The 21,231-nt window shown below is 49.4% G+C and overlaps 1 protein-coding gene across 1 annotated transcript in view; it reads right to left on the bottom strand.

Annotated features, from left to right (window-relative positions):
• Nucleotides 1-238: 238 nt before the first annotated feature.
• Nucleotides 239-21,231, bottom strand: part of TGM3 (transglutaminase 3) — a 39,364-nt gene continuing 18,371 nt past the window's right edge. The window contains exons 9-14 of the mRNA XM_044262201.1: nucleotides 13,137-13,240; nucleotides 10,642-10,887; nucleotides 7,377-7,685; nucleotides 5,491-5,648; nucleotides 1,207-1,340; nucleotides 239-830 (exon numbers count right to left, since the gene is read on the bottom strand). Coding sequence (XP_044118136.1) covers nucleotides 683-830; nucleotides 1,207-1,340; nucleotides 5,491-5,648; nucleotides 7,377-7,685; nucleotides 10,642-10,887; nucleotides 13,137-13,240 — 1,099 coding nt within the window. The 3' untranslated portion in view covers nucleotides 239-682. The remainder of the gene's footprint in view (nucleotides 831-1,206; nucleotides 1,341-5,490; nucleotides 5,649-7,376; nucleotides 7,686-10,641; nucleotides 10,888-13,136; nucleotides 13,241-21,231) is intronic.

The following is a 21,231-nucleotide window of genomic DNA, read 5'->3' as shown; positions in this document are numbered from 1 at the left end:
GAGCTCCCTCTCTAGCAGCCTCATTTATGCTTGGACATCCTATTAGAAAATTGTCCTAAATTCACTTGAACGGCCTCTCTAGTTCTGCCCCGGAGCCACACAGAACAAGCCCACTCTCTTTGGACTTTGGAATGTGGGAACAAGGCCCCTTTGGGTCCTCCTTTCTCCCCAAGAACATGGCCCCCGGCCTTTCTGCTCCACCTCCTGAGGCAAAGCAGCAGTCTTGCAGAGCCTGTGCTGATTTCATTCTTTTTAACCTTTATTTTGAGTGTAAAGATGTGAGTGCCAACCATCCCCATCCCCCAACGGTGGCCCAAGGAGCGGATAGGAATGTCCCATCTGCAGGCTTGGGACCAGCAAACAGTGTGACTGTCTTCTCCCCTGTATCCATTCAGAGAGTCGCTGGGTCAGGTGCCCCTCTATCCTGCAGGGCTGATGGGCTGGAGAGCTGAGCAGGGCCATGGGGCTCCCGCGGCATGTGCAAAAGTGAGGAAGTCCCCAGCTGGAGTGGGGCCCGTCCAGCCTGGGGGCAAGGGAGAGGACGTAGGCCCGAGGCTGGGGGTCCAGTCCAGGCCGCCTTGGGGGTTTCCCAGGCTAGACAGCATGGGCAGGGGGCTCAAGCCACGGGTGAGCCCTGCCTGCTCCGTGTCACCCAAGTTTGTATGGGGGCCTCTTGGGCCCTTCATTCAGCCACGTCGATGGACAGCATGGCCTTGATCGCAGGGAACTTGTTGCAGGAGAAGTCAGCGAGCAGCTGCTTGGTGCCACTCCGGGTGGGCAGGATCTCAAAACGCACCCGGGACCGCTCCTTGGGGCGCAGGGTTGGCACGCTGAGTGAGGGAGGGCATGGGTTAGTGTTGGTGGGGACGTGCCCTGAACCATGGGTGAGGCGGGCCCTGTGTGGCCCTCCCATCCTGGGCTGGTGAGGGGTTTTCCTCTGGCTGCCTTCCTGGGTCACAGACCCTGCAAACACTGGGGCCCTCAGCAGGAGAAGGAAGGGAGTCCCGTGATCTCCCACATATGTTAAGCCCTAGGCACCAGCTCCAAGCTCTGGTGATCTCGACTTCCCAGGAGTTCCAGTCCAGCAAACCCCCAGACCAGAGGCAAATGAGCACATCCACAGGCAGGGTCCTCCCGGGGCTGTGGGGAGGCCCCCTTGGACCCTCTCCCACCATCCCACGCTGGCCCCTAAGGCCCAGGACTCACTCAATCCGGAGGCTACCCAGCAGCAGGCCGCTGCCCTCCACCATGAGCACGCAGTCTTTCACCGGCTCGTCCAGCGGGTTGGAGAAGAGCATCTGGACGTTCACGGGCTTCCGCACTCGCGCCTGGTCCAGCACCTACAGGAGGGTGGTGACCACGTCAGGGCCTGGCTGCTCAGCTCACCTGCTGCCCGGTGAGAGCCCACCTGGCTGGCCAGGCGGGTTGGGGATGGGAATACATCTGTGCGGGGGTTTCCTGGGAACATGTTCTCATCCCCATGCTTCGGATGGGACGCCTGGGCTCAGAGGGAGACTCGGCACATTGTAGCAGCTGAGAGCACTTCAGCTTCACTGCTGGGTTCACGGTCATCCTGGGAAGGGCAAACCCACCTCCCAGGATAGTCGAGCTCCATATGGGCTGCTCAGTGGGCTGGGGACTATTTCATTCCGAACTTAGTACTTTCCTTGAGGCTCCTACTCATGGGTCCTGTGTCTCCCCTTCTAGCCTAGAAGCACCCTCCCTGGGAGGCCTGAGCCTGCTCAGACATACCCGCCACCCCCCCCCCCAACCAGGTCCTCAGAGCTTCACTCTCTTCTCCCCAGGACACGGCACTGGGCTTCCACCTCAACTCAGGCCCCTCTCCTCACACAACACTACATCTCCTGTCCCCAGAAGAAAACCATGCTCTTCAACCTGTGTTAAACCCTCAGGGTAGGAGAATCCTGCATGGCACCTTAGACACCAAAACATTCTATGTTTTGTTTTGTTACCAGCATTGTGACCCATCTGCAAGAGATTCCATGTCAACTGGATACACCAGTCTATGGATGTCCTTTGAAAGTTCTGGAGTCCAGAGCTTCCCTGTGTGCCGTGTGTGGTGTGGGCAGGGCTCCCGCATCCCACTGTCCTTGGTCAGGGGCCAGAGAAGCCTTGGTTTCCTATCGGAAAAGCCACCTGGACTATTGGTTTGCTGTTGAGGAGAAAGCTGTGTTTCTGTCAAGAAACAGCCATGACTGAGTGGAGACGTCATCTCTCTAGGCCTCAACTCCCTCATCTGATAAAGAGGGCTAATCGTCCTTCCCCGCCTTGCACAGAGAGAACCAAATGAGATCATGCATGCAGAAAAGAACGTCTGGGAAAAAAACCATGAAATTGTGTGGCTACGGGATTCCTTTTCTCCTTCTTACCATGTGACAGCAATAAAGCTTCAGTTCAGATAAACTCAACAACCGAGGCCTCTCTAATTCCAGAGCCTTCTCTCTTCTTACCAGGCCCTGGGTTATCTGCCAATACTTGGTGCATACCATGATCTCTACAGTAATTCTTCCCACGGAACTCACTTACGGCCGTGATGTGCTGTGCAACGGGACACATAATTTCACGCCATTGGAATACAACGTGACTACATCACCACTGCCATATTTTTCATGTTGATATTCAGTTTGAGATTTTCACGTATTTGTTTTTCTTTCATTATTGCTGCTTACCACCCTGGCCTGTTGACCCAAATCTGTTTATACTCCCAAAAGAGACTACAAGAGCCACCAGAAATCTGTGTCTCAGCATCAGTGGTTCATGGACCAAGGTGAGGGACATCATTCTTTGGAATAAGGTTCAGATTTCATGGTCTGATTCCACAATGGAACGTCCTTAATGTCTGTTGCCGATCAGTGCCTGATAAGATCATGGGATTTCACCAAAACTGTTATCTTTTCATAGAGATTACCCTCATGAGTTTAAAAATCTGTGCCTTGCTCCAAGTGAGCTAAGCATCGATTTTTTCATCAAGACAAGAATATGTTGATGCTCTGAAGGCTGAGGTAAAGATGAGGTTGTTTTAGGACGAAATACACACAAAGATGTCCAAAATAAGAATGATCAGATGCCCCCCCTTTTTTTAGAGGGCAGGAGAGGGGCAGAGGGTGAGAGAGAGAGAGATCATCTTAAGCAGGTTCCACACCCAGCGAGAAGCCCAGTCTCACAGTCCTGAGATTGTGACCTGAGTCAAAATCAAGAGTCAGATGCTTTCCCGACTAAACCACCCAGGCGCCCTCAGATGCCTTTTTAAAAGATTAAGTAAGAAAGTTCTCGGTGGCACCTTTTCAGCCTGTTTATATTCTAATCTCCTTTCTAAAGATATTATAGTCTCTTTAAAGACAGAGCTGACTTGATATGGAAATCTGAAAGATGCAGAGCCAAAGTGTTGAATAAAAGATAAAGCTATAAGAATGTTTGAGGATAAAGGAGAATAAGCAAGGGGAAACTACCTTCCTTTAAACACGGATCATTTTAGCATGGAATCTTTTTCTAACTGAACTAGCTGCTACCTGATGTCACCTCCCACCCTCAGCAGGGGCATCAGCCCTCAGCTGTCCATCATGTCTGCTGGGACAAGGCACAGTCCTTGGAAATGTCTTGGGAAGCAGGAGAGGCTTCAGCACACAGAGGACAAGTGTGGACTGACAATGAAGTTTCTTGTGAGTGGGGCAGAGCGCCGACCTGGAGTGCTCGGCTCCAGTCCTGGTTATTTTACAAATTCTGATTAGTTTCCAACCTATTGTACCAGGGATGGCAGTGATGGGCCCAGAACAGGACAGCGCCTCCCCTGGTGGAGTTGACAGTCTGCAGGAGACCGAGACCAAACAAGTACACAAATAAAGAAATGTCTGACTTCAACTAGAACAAAGTGAGAGGACAGAAAGCTCTCAAGGTTGTGTAACTAGGGACCACGCTTAATTTAGAGGGGCAGGGAGGGGGCACATAAGGGAAAGACTTCTCTGAGGGCAGGACACCTGCAAGGGAAGTATTTTATTATCTCCATAACAGTGCTAGGGCGCCTGAGACACAGAGATCAAGGGTTACTCAGCGTGGCTGTTGATTCATGGTGGTGATTCAATGGCTGAACTCCTGCCCCTCTCTGCTTTCCCCCAAACTGCCTGTCCAGTCACTAGCTCCCCCTCTGAGGAGGGAGACTGATCTGCATTTGGAAGGACGGTCCACACCAACCAGAAGAAGGAAAAGAACTCAGTCACAGACTGGCTGCATGGGATTGCGTGCGTGCCTTTGATCTCTGCCCTCTGAGGTCAGAAATCCCTGCAGCTAGGGTGCAGCTTAGGGAGGGGTAAGACCAAGGAGGCCACAATTACCTGGCTTCTCTAGAAATCTGGGCTTGCAATGCTGGTGGCATTGTGATGGGACAGAAAAGGCAGGCATTGTCTAGGCAGTTGGGGCAGATGGTAGAGACACAACAGATGTGGGTGGAACTGACCCATGAGCCTCTCTGTGGGACCTCACGGGAATATCCGTCTCCTCCGCCCATCTGTCTGCCTGCTCCACCCGCCAGTCCCTCACCCCTCAGATCCATGCTGTCTGCCTCTGGTATCCTCCGCCCAGGGCTGGGGGAGAAGGAAAGGGTGGGTAAGTCCCAGGTAGGCTAGACAGGAAGGGATGGGCTTGGAGTCAGCCCAAGTACTGTCCTAGTGCTGAGAAGGGACAGAGAGGTCCTAGGTGCACCTGCAAGCCCCCTCCAGCAACTCCCAAACCCAACCCACAGCTAGGCTCCTAGGAAGGACCTGGGATCCAAGTCACAGCCAAAAACAAGCCTTAAAAAGCAGAGACAGAGAGACATCCTCATCCTCGACCACTGGGAAGATGCTCTTGCTGACTGTGGACACACCCAGACACCTGGAAAGGGCCCTGGGTTGGGAGTCCCAGGGCCTGAGGTCCAGCCTTGGCTCTGGCAGCAATGGCAGTTCCCCTATCTTCTCTGGGCCTCAGTTCATTCATGTGTGAAGTGGCAGGGTATGGGAGCATGAGAGTAGGCTCCTAAGAGTCCATGATTCTGTAACTTTGGCATCTTGAATGTGGAGAGATGCAAGCGAGGGGCGCCCCATTCTGATACACTCCACCAACATGGTCCGGGGCTGGGCTGTGGGATCCCCCTGGGCAGGACCCTCCCCTTGTGACCCTCTCTTTGTGATTCCTGAGCCTGGCAGAGCCTAGAACACGGTAGGTGCTCAGAGATGAGTGGGTGAGGGAGCTGAGGAGTCCCTCCAGCTGCTTCTCAGAGGGTGCCCCCGGTGCCTCTGGGACCAGAACCAAAGAAGCCCATGAGCAAATGTGCCTATTTATCACAAGGAACAAGGACGCCAGTCTGAGCAGGAGCTCTGGCCCATCCGTGTGGCAGAGGCAGGACCCGAGCTAGGCCAAGTTCCCTAGCTTCCTTGTGGCTCGGGGGTGCCGGCAGGGCTGGGCTGGCTGGGCGGGTACCCCTTCACCTGCTTTTACCTCCAGGGTCAGGCTGGGGTTGTCCAGGATGATGTCCCTTTCTACCAACACCTCAGCCTCGTCAGGCACCTGGCACACAGCTGTGGTCCGGATCATGTTATCTGCCTTCAGGTACTTCTCATACTGAGCATATGTAATCTTCACAGGGTGCTGTATTTCTAGAAGGAGAAGTCAAGGAGGCAGAGTGAGAGGGAGGGGGGTTGATTTCTGAAAACTTCAGAGCTGATGCCAAGCCAAGGTGGTGGGGAGCTGGCCGGGAAGGTCTGCAGCCCTGGGCTTGACTGAGCCCTTCCTGCCTGGCTCTGTGGGAAACATGCCCCCGTTCTGGCACCCGGCAGAGCAGAGGCCGGGGAGGCACCGGGCCTCTGACTGGCTGGGCAGCTTCCCAGGAGAATGGGCTGGTAGGGACTGAAGCTCCTCCCATTCTGGAAAATGTCAGAGGGCAGGAAAGAATACAAGTGCTACCCGATTGCCTAATGATGACAACAAATAATAAGAAGGGAAGCCAGGGATTGGCTCTGGACGTGCTCAGGATCCTCCCAGGTCGACTAATCTCCTGGGATTCTGTTGTGACAGCATCCTGAGCCACCTCCCCACCGCTGGTCCCTCCTGCTTCCCAGTTACCCCCACGCACGCGGTAGCTGTGGCATCAGAATCATGCCCCCCACCCCCTTGCCAACACCACGCTCCCCCTTTCCCCTGTCATTTCAGAAATTTTCCGTGGCTCCTTGCTGCCTCAGAAATGAAGTTCAGAGTCCTCAGTCTGGCCCTGCATCACTGAAACCTTACTCACCTCTTTCTTGAAAGAGTCCTCGGTGCTTCCCGTCGGTCCTCTGACAGCACAGGCCTATCTATGGTCACTGCGCGCTTGGACACGCACAGTTCCCTCGAGCGGAAATGCCTTCCCCTGGCTTCTGTCCTTTTACCTGCTCCTCCTAAGCCTCAGGGCCCCTCTCCCTCCTCTGTGGTCCAGGTCACTCCCATCTCTCTCTCAGTGGTCACGCTGGGTGACCTGGGGTGCCCTGGCACTAAGAGGTTCATATACTGAGGAGGAAGCTATCTCTGCTGCTGGCACCAGAGGAATTAGCCTAGCCTGCCCTGAATGGGCAGATGAATGCAGAGAACGAATTTTTTTAAAAACTTTTTAACCATTTTCCTCTTGTGAACTAGTTTTGGCCTGCAAAAATAGCTCTTCCCTTGGGCTCTGACAGTAGCTGGGAGCCTGGCGGTTGCTTCTGGTGTGGGGCAGATTTCTGCTAAAATTCTGCCAGCAGCCAGGTTTGCTAGGGATGCTGCCTTCTGGCAGGTGTAAAGCATCTCCGTTTCCCTACAGACAGAGCTCTTTCAAAATGGGCTGTATGATTAATCGGTTTTATTTATGTGAAGCAAATAGCCACCCCACCCTTATTAATCTGCTTTGTAAGGCTCAACTTTTCATAACAGCTTGGAGGATTTTGCCAATGTGAGCACACCTGCCCGCAAATTCTCCCAGAGCACCAGCCCTTTGCTGCTCCGCCTTGCTCCCTTCCCAGCAGCCGCCAGTCTCCGTTCCTCCCACATTCTCAGGCATCCCTGCCCTCGGGAATCTGGAGACTCCCCACCTGGCAGCTATGCAGGGAGGAACACTGGACTAGGGTTTAAGACCCTGCTGTATCAACATACAACAACCCTCCCGGGGCCAAACCTGAAAAGTAATGCATTGTGGGGTGGGGGTGGCAGGTGGCAGGGGTGGCAGAAATAGACTGTAGAAAGTGGGAGGTGGGCCTGGATTTTGCAGTAGGAATCCTAGGACCAAGACCCCCGTATTGCCCCTTACTCTCCAACCCCAGAAGGCCATCAGCCACCCTGGGTGCGTGGTGTCCCCCAAAAGCCACAGGATGAGTTACCTTCTTTGGGATCGAGGGATATTGTGACGGAGTCCTTCCACACCTCGTGCACCAGCGTGCCATTGTAGACGATGGTCCAGGCCGTCATGTTCACGGTCACTGTCTTCATGTCGCTTGTCAGGTTTTTGAGCAACAGGGCCATGTTGACCTCTTTGCCCACCTCCAAAATGCCAATTACCTTGAACTTCCCTGAGATGCTGGGCTCCCTTTCCTCTCGTGCCAATGGTCTCGCAGAGGTGGCACCAAAGGATGCATGGGGTTTGAGTTTCCCCAAGGCCTTTTCAAACACTTGTCTCTCCTGGCTGGAACCTGCACGATGGGGAAAGAGGGAAGCATCTCAGGGAAGGGGTGGCAGCCTTGTTGGCTCTGAGAGGATTCTGATCCAAGCAAGTATCCCTGCTCTCCGGGTCTCTCCATTTCATCCTCCTGAACGTGAGGCTCACTGACCAGGTGGTCTGTGTGCTTTGCTGGTCAGCTCCGCGTTTCCAAACCAGTGTAGGGAACGCTTTATCAGAACCTGCACTAAACAACCGTACGGTCTGATATTTGGCTCAGGCTAACTAGATTGGTTTCTCTTCCCTTTTCTTCATTTCCTGTATTTCTTTATATTTGGAGAAAAGGTCCCTTGTGAGAACAAATAGCTCCTTTAGACACAAGTAACAAAAACGGAGTCTGAAAAAGGGTAGAATGAGTTCTTAAGCAAAAAAGCAAAAAAAAAAAAAAGTTATGATTTAGAATTGGCTTCATCCAAAGAATTTGTTTCCAAACCATGTTCCCATGTTATTCTGCTTTGTTTCTAAAGATGCTTCTGAGGTCAAAGAGGGGCGCTTCTGCCCTTGTGAAAACAAAACAAAACAAAACAAAACAAACAAAAAACAATTCCCCATGGCTGGTTTGGTTCTGAGTTACGACTGGTTTAAGTTGTTGAGAGACTTCAGGTTTTAAAAACACAAAGGATGGATTTTCTGACTCTGACTCAGATTGTGAGTGCTGTGTAATATGATGGTATAAACGGCCCCCAGAGCATGGCCACGGTGGACCCTCAAAGTCAACCGTGGTGGCCTTTCCCCTAAGTTCCATGTAACAAGTGGCCAAGACCTCAGAGGGCAACTCATCCAAGCCCATCACATTAGAAGTAAGGTCCTAAGGACGAGAAGCGACTGGTTCAAGCAACTCGTCTAATCCTGGGGTTAGAGAGGCAGAGAGGGGGCAGTCCCCAGGTGACTACACCCATAGTCCAAGACCCCCCCACCCCCAACATCCTGCTGAAAAGGAGGCAGGCAGCCAGATTACCCGAGCTGATAGCTCCTGGTGGGTTGGGTTCTTTCTGGTGCCTTCCCATCCTGCAGTCGAGTTGTAAGTCCACACCCAGGGCTGATGTATGTGCGGGGAGCTGAGCCTTCTGTGCCCAGGAGACCTCAAAGCAGGCGTGTTTGCACAACGAGGTTCAGAGCCCAGATACCTATATAGGTCACCTGATGGGCTTACTCAAGACTAAGCTTCCTGCTACTGTTTTCTCCTTTGGTGTTGCCATTGCACAAATGCTTAGCAACCCGTTTTATGAGCTTTTCCTCCCTGGGGCCCTTGCAGACAAGCTGGCATCATTAGGTAAGGAGAACGGGGCAACAACTGGCAGTGTGACCAGCTCTGCTGTCACGCAGAGAGAGGCTGGGGCATTGCCAAGATTCCTGCTGGGACTCACCCCCAACCCGACCATGGCCTGGTCTCTCTCTGCAGCTTTGGAGGTTTGGCTGGGACAGACATAGCCCTTCAATAGGCACAATCAAGGTATGACAGTAAGGGAAGGAACCCCAAAGTACGTACATCCAAGTAAGCAGTGCACTTCAAAAGGACCTCAGAGGGTCATTATTCCAGTGATGCTGTAGATGTCCAAGTTGATAAGCATCACCTCTGTACACCACCAGCTCATTTAAATCCTACTGAAGATGGGCACTGCTATTTTCATTTTATGGGTGAAGAAACAAGGGATCTGAGATCCTAAGACTCCTGCTTGGGGTCTCCTGGTGATCAATGTGGGACTGGAGTTGACCTCCAGTCCCTGATTATTTGTTCCTTGGCCCCTACACTTGTTTCTCTATTGTGACAGTGTTGAAAATACTTCTACGTATGTGAGCTCAGCGCGGGGGGCAGGGGGGAGCAGAGGCCTCATCTGCCATGTCCCTTGTTACCTCCCTGGAGCTGGCATGGAGTGGGCACTTGGGTAAGTCTCAGTGCGTGAGAGAAGGGCTGTCTGACCCTAGCCATGGAATGGCCTGCAGAGGCAGACTGAGGACCACACCAAGGTCATCAGTGTCATGACCCTAAGCCTGTGCCTCTAAGTGTCCACAGGTAACACCACCCGGAGGGGTCATCCACTTGGACCTGGAGTCAGACCCCATTTCCTAGCTCTCCACCTTCTCTCTTTGGTGAACTGGGACTGATACCACTAGCCAGCAGCAGTGAGAGTTTGGGGGTTCACTTTAGGGTGTGCTCTGGGTGCCTTTAGGAGAGCACTTTGCTTGACCCCTCAGAACCTATAATCTAAGAGATCAACCAAAGAGTCTCTTTCCATACACACCAGAAAGAGAGAGACGGGACCTGTTACAGAGAGACTGGCTGGCTCGAGCCAGTGTTCATCTACTCTTGGCTGTTTCTACAGATGAACGTCACTTAGAGAGTCCCCAGCGAGACAGGCTGCTGACTCTGAGGGCAACTTCCAAACTAAGGTAGCTAATGGGATTTGCAGAGAGGCAACTTTGTAGAAACGAGACTTCCTGGTGACTCATACGGGTGTTTCAGGCTTCTTGGGGGGCCTCTGATGCAAATGCAGCAGAGACCCACATTTTCAGGGTCTTTGTCCTCTTCTTTGTTCAGATAGTGTTTCCTGCCTGTGTTTCTTGGAGCCTTGGAGAGCAGACTGCTTGAGAGATTTCTCCTAGAGCCCTGGGCAGCCTGGGGGTGAGGGTGGGGGTTCTCCCTGTGATGTCCAATCACAGGGCTGTCACCCCAGTTGTGGGAAAGGGACACAGCTGGAGAAGAGCTGGGCTGACAGCTGCTGGGCCCCATGGCAGAATTCTACCAGCACTGCATCTGCTGTGACAGGTCTGTCCCCACTGGAAATAGTCCGCAGAGCTGTGAGTTAGGTGCCAGGGAGCCCTCCTACCATTCAGGCAGAATGCTCTGAGAACACAGGAGGAGTACGAGGGATTTTCCCTTCTCCACCCTGAAAGCTGTGTTCCCACGGCCCCACCAGAGCCCTTCCTACCTTCCGGATACTTGTACTTCTCGGTGATGTCCATGCGAGAGTTGCTGCCCACCGCCTTGGTGCTGATGTACCTGCCAATGCTGTGGGTGTCCGAGGCATTCTGCTTCTGGGTGCTGTTGTAGGCATCGTAGATCCAGGTGATGCGGTCGGCGTTCACCTCCGCAAAGACAAAGGGCATGTCGAAGTCCAGGTTCACATCACCCTCTCGGACAGCAACAACGGAAGCCGGGCCGCACTGGAACACCCCTGGTGGTGAGGAGCAGAGACCACATGCAAGCCAAAGCCAGGGGCCGCAGCCCACTCCGGGACCTGTCCCTCCAAGCAACACCACCTGGCCCTGTCCTGCCCTCCGCCGGCGTGTGGTGGATGCTGACCCGCTGCCCTTGGGCTGTCTCCTTCCTACCTCTTGAGCTCATGGCTGCCTCTTTTCTACCCCCGCAAATTATCCTTCCCAACTCCTCACTCCCAACTCCTGGAAGAATTCCTGACACCCAACCCATAGGAATCTTGCTCCTCTGAGCTCCCAGCCCTGCCTATCACCTTCCTCTTCCAGCACTGGGCACAGGCAAGGTCAGATAGATGGATAGAGATGTAGCTAGATATGTAGATGTAGAAACAGAGACTAGAGAGTGTCATTCACCAAGTGCCCAGCTGAATAAACCAAGGTGTGGCAGAGTAGAAAGAAGGGGATTATTCTATTTGTGTTTACAAGACAAAGAGACAAAAAAGACCTGAATCAGGTGCCTGAGTGGTTCAGTTGGTTAAATGTTTGACTCTTGATTTTGGCTCAGGTCATGATCTCGGGGTCCTGAGATCGAGCCTCGTATCAGATTCAGTGCTGAACGTGAAGCCTACTTAAGATTCTCCCTCTCCCCTGTTACCTCTCTCTAAAAATAAAACAAAACCTCCTCAAAAACAACAACAAAAAAAACCCCACATACAGGTACTTTTATATGTCTAGAAGAGTGACTTTCAACTTTTTTTTTTTTTTTTTTAAACCGTGATCTCTAGGTCACAGGACACAGATGGTCCTGAGACAAAAAGTTTTACAGGACAAGACTTGTTTTTACTATGTCCAATGCATTCTGATAGTTTTTTCTTTTCCTAATAGTTTTTTTCTTTTTCTCTCCCCCTACCTTTCTATGCCATTCTGCTTCATTTCTTTCTTTTGTTTCTAAAAGATTTATTTATTTATCTATTTTAAAAATTTTATTTATTTATTTGAGAGAGAGAGACAGAAATAGCAGAGAGAGCAGGGGTTGGGAGGAGAAGGAGAGGCAGGCTGCTTTTATAACCATTAATGGATCATAGTCAAAAGTGTGAAATACAGGGGCGCCTGGGTGGCTCAGTGGGTTAAGCCGCTGCCTTCGGCTCGGGTCATGATCTCAGGGTCCTGGGATCGAGTCCTGCATCGGGCTCTCTGCTCAGCAGGGAGCCTGCTTCCCTCTCTCTCTCTCTGCCTGCCTCTCCATCTACTTGTGATTTCTCTCTGTCAAATAAATAAATAAAATCTTTAAAAAAAAAAAGTGTGAAATACAGAGGCCTGGAAAATATCTGGAAGGTTACTTCCCACTCCAAATCCAGGAATGCTTATTGCTTTTGGTAGAGGGGCTGGGTTAGGGAAGGGAGGTATAACTTAGTTTTTATTGTGAATCCTTTTAGAATGGTTTGAAATTTTTCTAACCATGGGCACATGTTACTTTTATAATCAATTGTTTTAAAAAGTAGGCCCCACACCCAGGGTGGAGCCCAACTTGGGGCTTGAGCTCACGGCCCTGAAGTCAAGACCTGAGCTGAAATCAAAAGTCGGACGCTTCACTAACTGAGCCGCCCAGGTGCCCCATGATTTTTTTTTTTTTAAATATGAGAAAAACAATTCAAAATGAAGGTAGCAAATAAGAGATGCCCTGGAGGCCACAAGAGGGTGAAGAAAGATTCCTGGAGGATCTGGGACCCAAGCTCAGAAGCGAGTGGCCGGAAGTGGGAGCAGAAGCCCTGGGCCCAGGGGCAGGGAAGGGACCAGACTGTAGGAAGGAGAATTTGGTTTGGTAGAGGGATGGAGGTGCTGGGGGTCGTGATCATGGAGACCTCCAGCCGAGCTGGGGAATTTGGGCTAAATCCCTGGGGCAACAGGGGCCAGATGGTTTCTGTGCTGGGAGACATAGGTTACTAGAGGCTGTGTGGGGAAATCACTGTTGGCAGAATGTGGGTTCTTTCCCTTTCTGCCTGGCACGTGCCAGGGCCTCCACAGCATTGACAACAGTCGTGTGGGCGCGGGGAAGCCACTCATTTAAATAGCAGCCTGAGCCAGGCAAAATTAGGATGGGAAGTGTTCTCTGAAAATATTTTTGGTTTAATTCCATCGTGCCTTCCAGGGATGGAGAGCCCTCAGTGGCTTTCTGCTGCTGTCTACCCCTGTAAAGAATCGAGAGGCCAGGACAGAGAGTGAAACCCAGAGAAGGGGGTGATGACCAGTAGGGCCGGAAGAGGGTTACCTTGGCTCCTCTCCTGGGGGGTGGCATCCAGAACCTGCCATCCGTTGTACGATGGGCCCAGGTCAGTTCGCACAAACCAGCCTTCGTTCCAGACGTGGAAATTCCTGCAGAGCGAAACACAGACTGCAGGGTTTGCCCAGGGCCACGCAGCCGGAGGTGACAAAATACCATGTCTCTGGTGGGACAGCCCAGTGCCTCCTCCTCATTGAGTGAGTCTTCTCTGCCTCGGCTATTGGACTAACCTCTGCCCAGCATGGCCTCTCGCAAGCCCTCACAGCACTATGAAACAGGTGTCATTTTTTTCCTGCTGATCTCATAAAACGAGAAACCAAGGCTCAGAGAAGTTAAGCAGCTTACAACAGCAGAGTCAAAGTTTGGACTCAGGTATGCCTAACCCCCAAACCTGGGTCCTAGACCACGATTTTCTACTGCCCTTCTGAGGAGTGGAATGGTTCTAGGTGAGAGCCAATAACCAAGTGGGCAACCCCACACTGCTTTCTCGTGTGGGCCCTGCTGGAGTACACGTCTGTGTCTCCTGTTGGCTGAGAATGGATGGGGTTGCTAAGAGCCACATGCTGCTGGGCTGAGGTCTGGATCGAAGGATGACATACGCCAGTCCTAAAAATGCTCTTCATCAAAGGGATCCCCTCGTCTCCCAATCTCTATGTCTTGGTCATGACTCTAGAGATAGCCAATTAGCTGGTCTTAATCACTCTATCCCGTGGTTCTGCCCTCTCCCGTCTGGTCCTCCTCTCCACACCCAATGCAATTGCATTTGTTTGATTCTGGGAGCTTTGATCCAACCAGAAGCTGTAAGTCTGACATGAATGCAAGTTCCATCCAACTTGAAAACAGATTTTTTAATGCACAGGAGGTGAAGAAGATAGTTTAGTGCAGAGTACCAACTCAGAAGCCATGAAGAAAATGACAGATAAATGTGGCGAGGTAAAAATATTAAACTTGCCTATACCAGCCAGCCAAACAAACTGTAATTCTGTTTCCTGCATGGAAGAGTGGGCTCATAACAGATGGTCCCTTCTGCTGATAACAGTAAACTCCAAAACAAAACAAAACAAAACAAAACATAAAAGAACAAGACAACTACTTGAGAGTGAACAAAACAGAAGGATTTTGGAAAGGAGTCAAAACTTGAAGGAAGGAGTCAGCGTGGGGTAAATTGCAACTTTGGGTGACTTGGGCTTAAGGACAGACCACAGCTGGGGTGAAGGGCAGGGCAGAAGAAATTGTTACAGACAACCCACATTTTTCTGACCTGAGGAGCCAATAAATAGTCCGAGTCCACCTGGGCCACTAGAGTGTGAGGGGGAAGCTCTGGAAAGGAAGGGGTCAGAGAAAAAAGATCCCAGGTTAGTTCATAAACTCTGCCCAAGCCTCTGAGCAGCTCTGACCCATGCATGTATGCAGACAAGCAGTCTGGCTGACGATTGAAGAATTGAGCTGAGATTTGAGTCTTTTCTGCCACAAGTGTCACGGCGCTTGCCGCCTGGGTCCACCCCCAGGCAGGCTGCTGAAATAAACTGGCAGAATCCCGACTTAGCCAATGCCCAGGATACAGACCCAGATGACTCAGCACATGAAGAACCAGAAAAACGGCATCCATCCTTCAAGGGAAAAGACAATCAACAGAGTAACCTTAAAATAGTACGGATGCCAGAATGACTGGACACGGACTTGAAAGCAGCTATTATAATGAAGTTCCATGAAATAAAGGGAAATAGGGCAACAACAAGTGAAAAGAGAGGGACTCTTAGCAGAGCAAGAGAAAAGATGAAAAAAGAACCAAATAAAAACTTACAACTGGAGAAAAAGACCCACCTTAAATGAAATAATTCGGTGACTGGGCTTAGAATCAAGAGCACAGAGGAAAAGATCTGTCAGCTTGAAGACAGACCAGTAGAAATTGCCCAAACTGAAGAAGAAAGAGAAAAAAGATTGAAAAAAAAATCAATAAAATGAGGGAGGTATATACAACGTATGTATAGACAGAGATTCACTGTAATTAATATTATAAAGTACTTACAAATCAACAAGAAAAACACACAAAAGAACAAGTGAAATACACCAATAAAGGAAGATGGGCAGGCACTTTTTAATAAGAAATACAAGTGATCACTGAACACAGGAAACTAGTTTTAATCTCACTACTGTGAAAAGAAAATTAAAGTGACAAAGAGGTACCATGACCCTCATAAGATGACAATGATGAAAACCCAGGATGACACACAGGATTCTGTAATACTCATTTCTAGCTGTGGGAGAACAAGCACAGTCAGAGCCCACTTGAAATTGGTGTGATATTTATGGAGGGCCGTTTGGCAATAGGTATGATAAACCTTTAAAAATCTACGTGCCCACTTAGCTGGTAATTCCACTCTAGGAATTTCTCCTATTAAAGAATCCCCATGAGTATACACAGGTATACAGGGGAAGATATTCATTGTTCGTAAGAGCAAAAACAGTGGAGGAAAAATCCATCATTAAGGAAGTTCTCTGCAGACTGTGGCACAGCCATGCGATAGTGTATTGTAGAGCTGTCCAAAAGAATGCCTAAAACCAATCCAGCACTTTCATGAAAGATGGCTACAGTGTATCAAGTAAGAAATGGCGCAGGGTCCATGATTTTAACCACCAAATGATACCGTCTCTCTAAATTTTTATATATTGACATAGAAAGATATAAGAAATCATACAATGAGGGGGTGCCTCGGTGGCTCAGTTGGTTAAGCCACTGCCTTCAGCTCAGGTCATGACCCTGGAGTTCTGGGATCAAGTCCCATATCAGGCTTCCCCTGCTCTGCAGGGACCCTGCTTCTCCTCCCTCTGCCTCTCCCCCTGCTTGTGCTCTCTGTCTCTCTGTTAAATAAATAAATAAAATCTTTTAAAAAATAATAAAATAGACTAACTTGAGCCTATTTGGGTAACTCAACACACATACATCTAATGTGTGTGACTATAAATGGAACGAAATGTCCAGGAGGATCTGTCTCAAAATGTTATTCATATTTTTCTCTGGATAGTTATATTATTAATGACTCTTCTAATTTATTTATTTATTGTTATTATTATTTTAAAAGATTTTTTTTGAGAAAGCGAGAGCACACAAGTGAGGGGGAGCAGGGAGAGAAGCAGGAGACTCCTCAAACAGACTCTGTGCTGAACATGGAGCCCGCTGTGGGTCTTGATCCCATGACCCCACGATCACGACCTGAGCTGAAACCAAGAGTTGGCGCTTAACTGACTGTGCCACCCAGGCACCCCAACGTTTTATTATTTTGTAATCAGGAAAAGTATATTTTCATTTTACAGGTTTAGAGGAGACTTCCTGGGGGGCCAGACTATGTACATGGGGGAGTGGTATGCTCTGCACCTATTGGAGGAGTTGGAAGTGCCCCGTAAGTATTTACAGGGTGCAAAAGGAGCCTGTTAGTTCTTCAGGGAACAAGGGGAGATATAAAAACTCAGCTCCAAAACAAGGCAGAAGGAGATAAGACCCTAAGGGGTGAACAGATGATTAAGAATAATACCAACCAACAATATGCATGGAGAAAAAGAATACTCTTATTTACTACTGCAGTGAAACAAAGGTCACCACAATCTTTCTGGAAGGAAACAGGAAGAGATGTCATAAACCTTTAAAGCAGTCATTCCCTTTAATGAGGGACAAACCATTTCTAGGAATCTTTCTTACAGGACTAATCATAGATGTGTTCAAGGTTTACATAGAAGAATGTCAACTCCTGTGTTATATATAACAGGGTAAAAAGAAGGGACATAAGTAACCTGGGGAATGGTAATAAGAACAGTAGGAAAATAAATAATGGTTCAACCATACAAGAGAATACAGTGCACTTAAAATCTTATTTTTGATGATTATTTAATGACATAGGGAAATATGCTAAAAAATACAGCGTTTCATCAAAAACACGTGATTTAAAACTGCAAAGTTGTTTTCCAGGTGTGGGGAAAAGCAGGATGCACCTATTTTATGTTCTGTTTTGTACTCATGCCTTGTAAAACGTATAATCCTGATTCCATAAAAGACAGCAACTGATGGAGGAAAGAGTTGCTGGGAAATGATCAAATATTAAAAGTATGTGAACAATAGGATTCCAGATGACTTTTACTGCTTTATCCTGAAATTTCCTATAATTGTGTGGTGGGGGAAGGTCATGATAAAAATGATCGCTAGCGGGGGTGCTTAGGTGGCTCAGTCGGTTAAGCATTGCACTCTTGATTTTGGCTCAGATTTTGGGGTGGTGAGATGGAGCCCGGCATTGGGCTCTGCGCTGGGCATGGACCCTGCTTAAGATTCTTCTCCCTCATCCTCTGCCCCTCCCCACAACCGCCACTTGTGTGTGCTCTCTCTCTTAAAAACTATCCCTAGGAAGACCCTCAAAATGTCTTTTTTTTTTTTTTTTTTAAATGGGCTTCCATAGTCAGTAAGAATTCACCCAGAAGAAAGCATGGAGTGTGAAACAGTGATCAGGACACAATACAAAGATGAGAAAGCAGTTTTGTGTTCATCTGTTCCTGTCAGAGAACCCTAGGGGAAGGGTGGGTTGGTAACAAAAACTGGTGAGCAGCTGTGTTTTACTACTTATTTGCAAGGCAGGAATTTAAGAAGGCGCAGATAACAGATACATCCTGGTCCCTCCCTCATTTGGAAGCCAGCACTTTACTCGTGGTTATGTGGGATGCAGGTACCCTTCTTCTTCTTCTTTTTTTTTTTTTAAAGATTTTTATTTATTTATTTATTTGACAGAGATCATAAGTAGGCAGAGAGGCAGGCAGAGAGAGGAAGGGAAGCAGGCTCCCCACTGAGCAGAGAGCCTGATGCAGGGCTCGATCCCCGTAACCTGAGCCTAAGGCAGAGACTTTAACCCACTGAGCCACCCAGGCAACCCATGCGTGTACCTTTCAAATGACCAAGGGCGCCACCGTGGAAATTCTGTTTCTGATCGTATGTTTCTGATTGTGTGCTGTGCTCTCTCCCACCTCCTAACCTTGGGTTCTGTTTCTGTCTTGAGGGGTTTCAGGAGGAGGAGCTCAAGGAAAGGACACACTATAGGTATCAGAACTATCTGAGACATTTACTAAAAGATGTGGATTCCCCTATCTCCCTCCATCTAAGTCAATTCTGATGTAATTTTGGAAGGTTATAAGCCACTGCCCTAGAGACAGCATCGGAATTATGCTTACCTTTGAATTCATGGGGTCAGGAGACCCTGTCTAGAAAGGGACCTCCAAACTCCTACCTCTTCCATTGGCAGCTTTCCAGATGCAGCCCAGATAGTACCTCCTCCAAAAAGTCTTCTCCTGGTGTGCTGGGAGAATGCCAGCCATCTGTCCGTGCTATCTCTGAATCTTGCACATCACTTGGTTATTTCACTTTTTCTACTCCATAATCGTCTGTCTTGGGCAGCTGTAAGCTCCTCTAGCCCAGTTCCTGCATCTCCTCCCTCTTGGTGCCCAGGGCCCGGGGTGGGGTCTGGCACACGGTATATACTTAATCATGTTTTCTGCAGCCTGAGCCCTCTTGGAGCTGGTTTCCTTGCTGCAGGTCTGAGCGAGGTACACCGGGGCGTCTAAGTAGTAGTGGAGGCTGGTTGCCATGGAGAGATTGTATCAGGAGCCAGGAGCTCAGGCTGAGGCTTGGTTGCCAACAGCTCTTCCCCAGAACTAGCCAACCCCACCTCCCTAGGACGGGGTAGGGCGATCGCCACGTGCCTGCCACCTCAGAGCTATAGAATGTCTACAAGTAGAGTCAGCTCTATGACTCTAGAAATCAGGGAATTGAGTCAAATGAATTAAGAAAATAAGCCAGAAATGTCAAGGTAAAGATAGCTTTGGTCCTACTGTTTCACATCATTTGCTTCCTGCTCAGTGACTGATCAGGGCCTCAGAATTCTCCTCTACAGTGGCTCAGAAGGGACCGTGGAGAAGAAGCATCCCAGACTGAGGTTCCCACCCTGACCCAAAGCAGCCTGCTTCTCAAGAAGTGAACACTCCAGAGGCTTGTACCACTTGAGCCATACCACCGGCATGAGCAGAATGGTTAAGAAGAAAATGCACCCCAGTGAATTCAGTGAATGTGATTGAAAGAAAGAAGATCTAGAAGAAATTGCTGAGGTCCCCTGTTCTAGCCTTTCAGTTTACAGATGGGAAACAGAGGCACAAAAAAGTTAAAGAACTTACATAAAGTCATACGCTTATTAGAGAGCCTAAATGTCTTTCTTATTTCTCTCCAGGGCTTCGTTTTCTCATTCATGAAATCATCAGGTACCCCCACTGCCCCCACCACCAAGTCCTAAGATTGTCTGACTTGGGAGAGTCTTGTTGGCAGGACTCCATGTTCTACTCCTAGCTTGGACACATATTCACAGTTTGACTTTGGGTAAGTCATTTCTCCTCACTGAGCATGTGAGGTAGTGTTTAGTCTTACAAGGAAGTGCCATCTGCTGCCGAGGTGTGAACCAAAGAGCCGAGCTTCTCCATCTGCATGGGCTGGATGGCACCCAGCCTCACCACAGCTCTGGTTGGTATCCAGCCAACCAGGAAAATCTCAAGGTAAGCAATGTTCGGTTGCTCAAGGTAACATTAATCAGGAATAATAACTACGTTCTCTGGCATCTCTCTGGTGCTTTATAGTTTACAAAGCTGCCTGGGTTCAAATCCCAGCTCCACTATTTGTTGGCTGTGTGCCTTTGGGTGAGTGACTCTGTGCCTCAGTTTCCTCAACTGTAAAATGGGGGTGATGATAATAGTGTCTAAGTCATCATTTCTGGAGAGTAAGTGCCTGGTACATAGCAATTGCTCAGCAAACTATTTGCTGCTGCTGTTATTATCAAGAACTTTCAGATGCTTAACCTCACTTGATCCCTACTTTCTATGACTTTAGGCATCTCTGGGCAAGATTTTAAAAGCTTCCAACATGTGCAACACAGAGAGATTCAGATCAAAGTTTTTCTGTCCAAACCTGAACTGTCCTTACAATAATAGATTGGGAAAGTCATTCCAGGCAGAGAATGGCTTGTGTTTTGTCTCCCTCTGGGTGGGATCTATGCAAAAGGGACTGTATAGGTCCCTTGCGGAGGGTAGCTCCCATACAAAGAGGAGGGTGAGGATCCAAAAAAAAAAAAAAATGCCAGTAAGAGACTTAAGTGAACCTAGTGCTGGGCCAACCCTTGTATTTCACTGATGGAGAAACCTAGAACCAGAAAGATGAGATGACTTACACAAGCCCTAGAGCAAGATGGTAGTGGGGCCAGAACCAGGACTCAAGACTCCTCATTCCATCCAGTGCTGGCTCTCCAGCTGCAGCTGGAAAGTAGCAGGTTGGGGAGGGACCACTGGTTGCCATTGCTTTCACCAGGAAGGCTGGTGGAGGATGAACAGGTAAGAAAGGAGGAGACCCCCAGCAAAAATCAGAGCTCTGGGGGCTCCTGGGTGGCTCAGATGGTTAAGCGTCTGCCTTCAGCTCTGGTCATGATCTCCAAGTCCTGGGACTGAGCTCCCTGTCAGGGTCCCAGCTCCTCGGGGAGTCTGCTTCACCCTCTCCCTCTGCCTCTCTCCCTGCTTGTGTGCTCTCTCTCTCTTAAATGAATAAATAAAATCTAAAAAAAAAAAGAAAAAAGACAGTGGAGACACCGTGGAATGTCTCCACGGGCCCATACTTGTCCCAAGATAATTATATTTGGAACGAAATATAAAGCTAATGTGGGGTGGTAGTGTAAACCAGTAACCAAGACCTTTGTGTCCTAATTCCAAATTCAGCTTAAAAGCCCCATATTTCTGCTCCCAGGAAGCATTCCTTTGTGACTCCTTCTCTGAGCTCCCATGGGGCTTACTGTCTGATGCATCTCCCTGGTCGCTTGCTAAACAGCCTCTTCTAATAGCTTCCCCATCCCCTGTCTTCCAACAGCACTGGAATGCTTTCGGTAGAGGACTGACTCTCCAACTTTCTGGTCCCTCTGCGGATCGTAGCACAAAGGATAATCCCAGAAGGGTTACACCCAAAGGGACCTCCCTTCCCAAATGATGTTGGACCAATCATCTCCTCTTGCGAAGGAAACCG

The sequence above is a fragment of the Neovison vison genome, chromosome 8 (genome assembly GCF_020171115.1).
Source record: "Neovison vison isolate M4711 chromosome 8, ASM_NN_V1, whole genome shotgun sequence".
In the NCBI taxonomy this organism is placed as follows: Eukaryota; Metazoa; Chordata; class Mammalia; order Carnivora; family Mustelidae; genus Neogale; species Neogale vison.
The sequence above is the reverse complement of the archived record's forward strand: the minus strand, read 5'-3'. Positions and strand labels throughout refer to the sequence as shown.